Source organism: Cryptomeria japonica, chromosome 7 (assembly GCF_030272615.1).
Source record: "Cryptomeria japonica chromosome 7, Sugi_1.0, whole genome shotgun sequence".
NCBI lineage: Eukaryota > Viridiplantae > Streptophyta > Pinopsida > Cupressales > Cupressaceae > Cryptomeria > Cryptomeria japonica.
In genome coordinates, this window is record NC_081411.1 from 802,457,428 (window position 1) to 802,459,286 (window position 1,859).

General features: G+C 35.9%; 1 protein-coding gene across 1 annotated transcript; it reads left to right on the plus strand.

The window, feature by feature from the left end:
- Window positions 1-955: 955 nt before the first annotated feature.
- LOC131057329 (RING-H2 finger protein ATL39-like) lies at window positions 956-1,600 on the plus strand. Its single transcript, XM_057991469.2, has one exon. The coding sequence runs from the start codon at window positions 956-958 to the stop codon at window positions 1,598-1,600; it is 645 nt and encodes a 214-aa protein (XP_057847452.2).
- Window positions 1,601-1,859: the final 259 nt, after the last annotated feature.

Genomic DNA, 1,859 nt, shown 5'->3' on the forward strand with positions numbered 1-1,859 from the left:
ACAATTTGTAAAAAAAATGACTATTGGAAATAAATAATTGAAGGTTGGCCGTGCTTTCATTGGGCAAGAATGTTTTTGTGGTAGGAGGATAAGATCCAGTTTAACTTCAACTTAATGGTGTCAAAGAACATATCAGATCAGCATCATTGATCACATTAGAAAGTTTACCTGTACTGCAATTTTATAAGAAACCTGCAGTCTAAATAAAATAAAATAATTTAAACTATAAAATAGTTTCTCAAACCTCATAAAAAAAAATTAGCTATCGAAGGAAAGAATGACACTTATTCACAAATAGTAAGAATCTAGGCCAAAGTCTAGATAAACACGCTATTATTCTATTCAAATCACTAACAACCCATAAACACACTATTCACATCAATAACACCCCATAAACACACTATTCACAGAATAATTTAGCAGCGAGGATGAGAAGCTGAATTAACCGGCCAGGGCATTTTGATATTCAATGCGGACAAGATGAAACCATCAAAGTTGTGAAGCCGTTTTGAGCATTACAACTGTCTTTAAATAAACATTTTAGTCTGAAAGAGACACAAACCATTTTTTCACATCCGTTTTGAGCATTACAACTGTCTTTAAACAAACATTTTAGTCTGAATGAGACACAAACCATTTTTTAATCCTTCACTAGAAGGAGAGTTCCTATAAACCATTGAGCATGCTAGAAATAATAAATAGTTAAACCACATTTTGTTTCATTAGGAATGCAGATACCATACCCTTACATCACAATTTCACACGATATGAAATGGAATATTTTATGAAAATGCCTCTCCATGGCTCTGTTCTTCCCCTTTGGCCGCTACATAAACTTCTTCAAGTGAAACATTTCCAACACTTGGATTTCAGGAGAAAACACAAGATATTAAAGCCCATTTGAACGTTAAGATCTACCAAACATATTTTTGTAAAGTTCTTGGTTTGCTATAAAATGTCTTCTACAGTTGCTTCCCAGATTGAATCTGCGCTAGGCAACGCATCAGTGCTAGTGATCCTAGCCATTCTGATCGCTCTTGCAATTATCATAAAAGCTTACTATATCAATTCTTGCTATGCTCGATCAAGGCGCAATGAATTTGATTCCCAAGACAATGATTTCCCAACTATGGAAAACAGGGGTTTGGATAAAGACTCTCTGGACGCTCTGCCTACAGCTGAATACAAATCACAGAATATGAATGAAGATCTCGAATGTGTAGTGTGTCTCTCTAACTTTGAAGAGAATGAAAAAATTAGGGTTTTGCCCAACTGTAATCACAGCTTTCATACAGAGTGCATAAGTATGTGGTTACAATCCCACACTAATTGTCCTATTTGCAGACAAAGGGTGCCATCGAATCGATCTCCTACAATAATGAATTCAAGTAGAGGGAGAGAAGCCACTTCCTCAAATATTGATGGTACAAGTGTGAGCGTTGTTCGTTTGCATCTGGTTAGAGGGCAGAGAAGTTCTAGAGCATTGCAGCCTTCAAACCGAGGAAGTGTATTAATGTTAATGAACGAGGCTTTGAGTCATCAAGGAATGTATGCTGGAAGACCAGTGCTACACACTGCTATTGACATTGGACCCTACTAGCCTAAATTTGGCTTGGCTTCTTCAAATAACCAGTGCTCCTCTCACTTCTTTCCTTCTTTTTCCCTAATATCTTCCTCAGTTTCTAATTCTAATTCTTTGATTATAGAAATTTGGCATCCTACACACTCGAGAGATTTCAAAATTGATTGACTTCCCAATAACACCTTATGAGATTTTTCTGATAAACAAGATTATGTTTTGTACTTGAGCTCCACCTTTTGTTTTGTACTTAGCTCCACCTTTTGTTTTGATATTATTT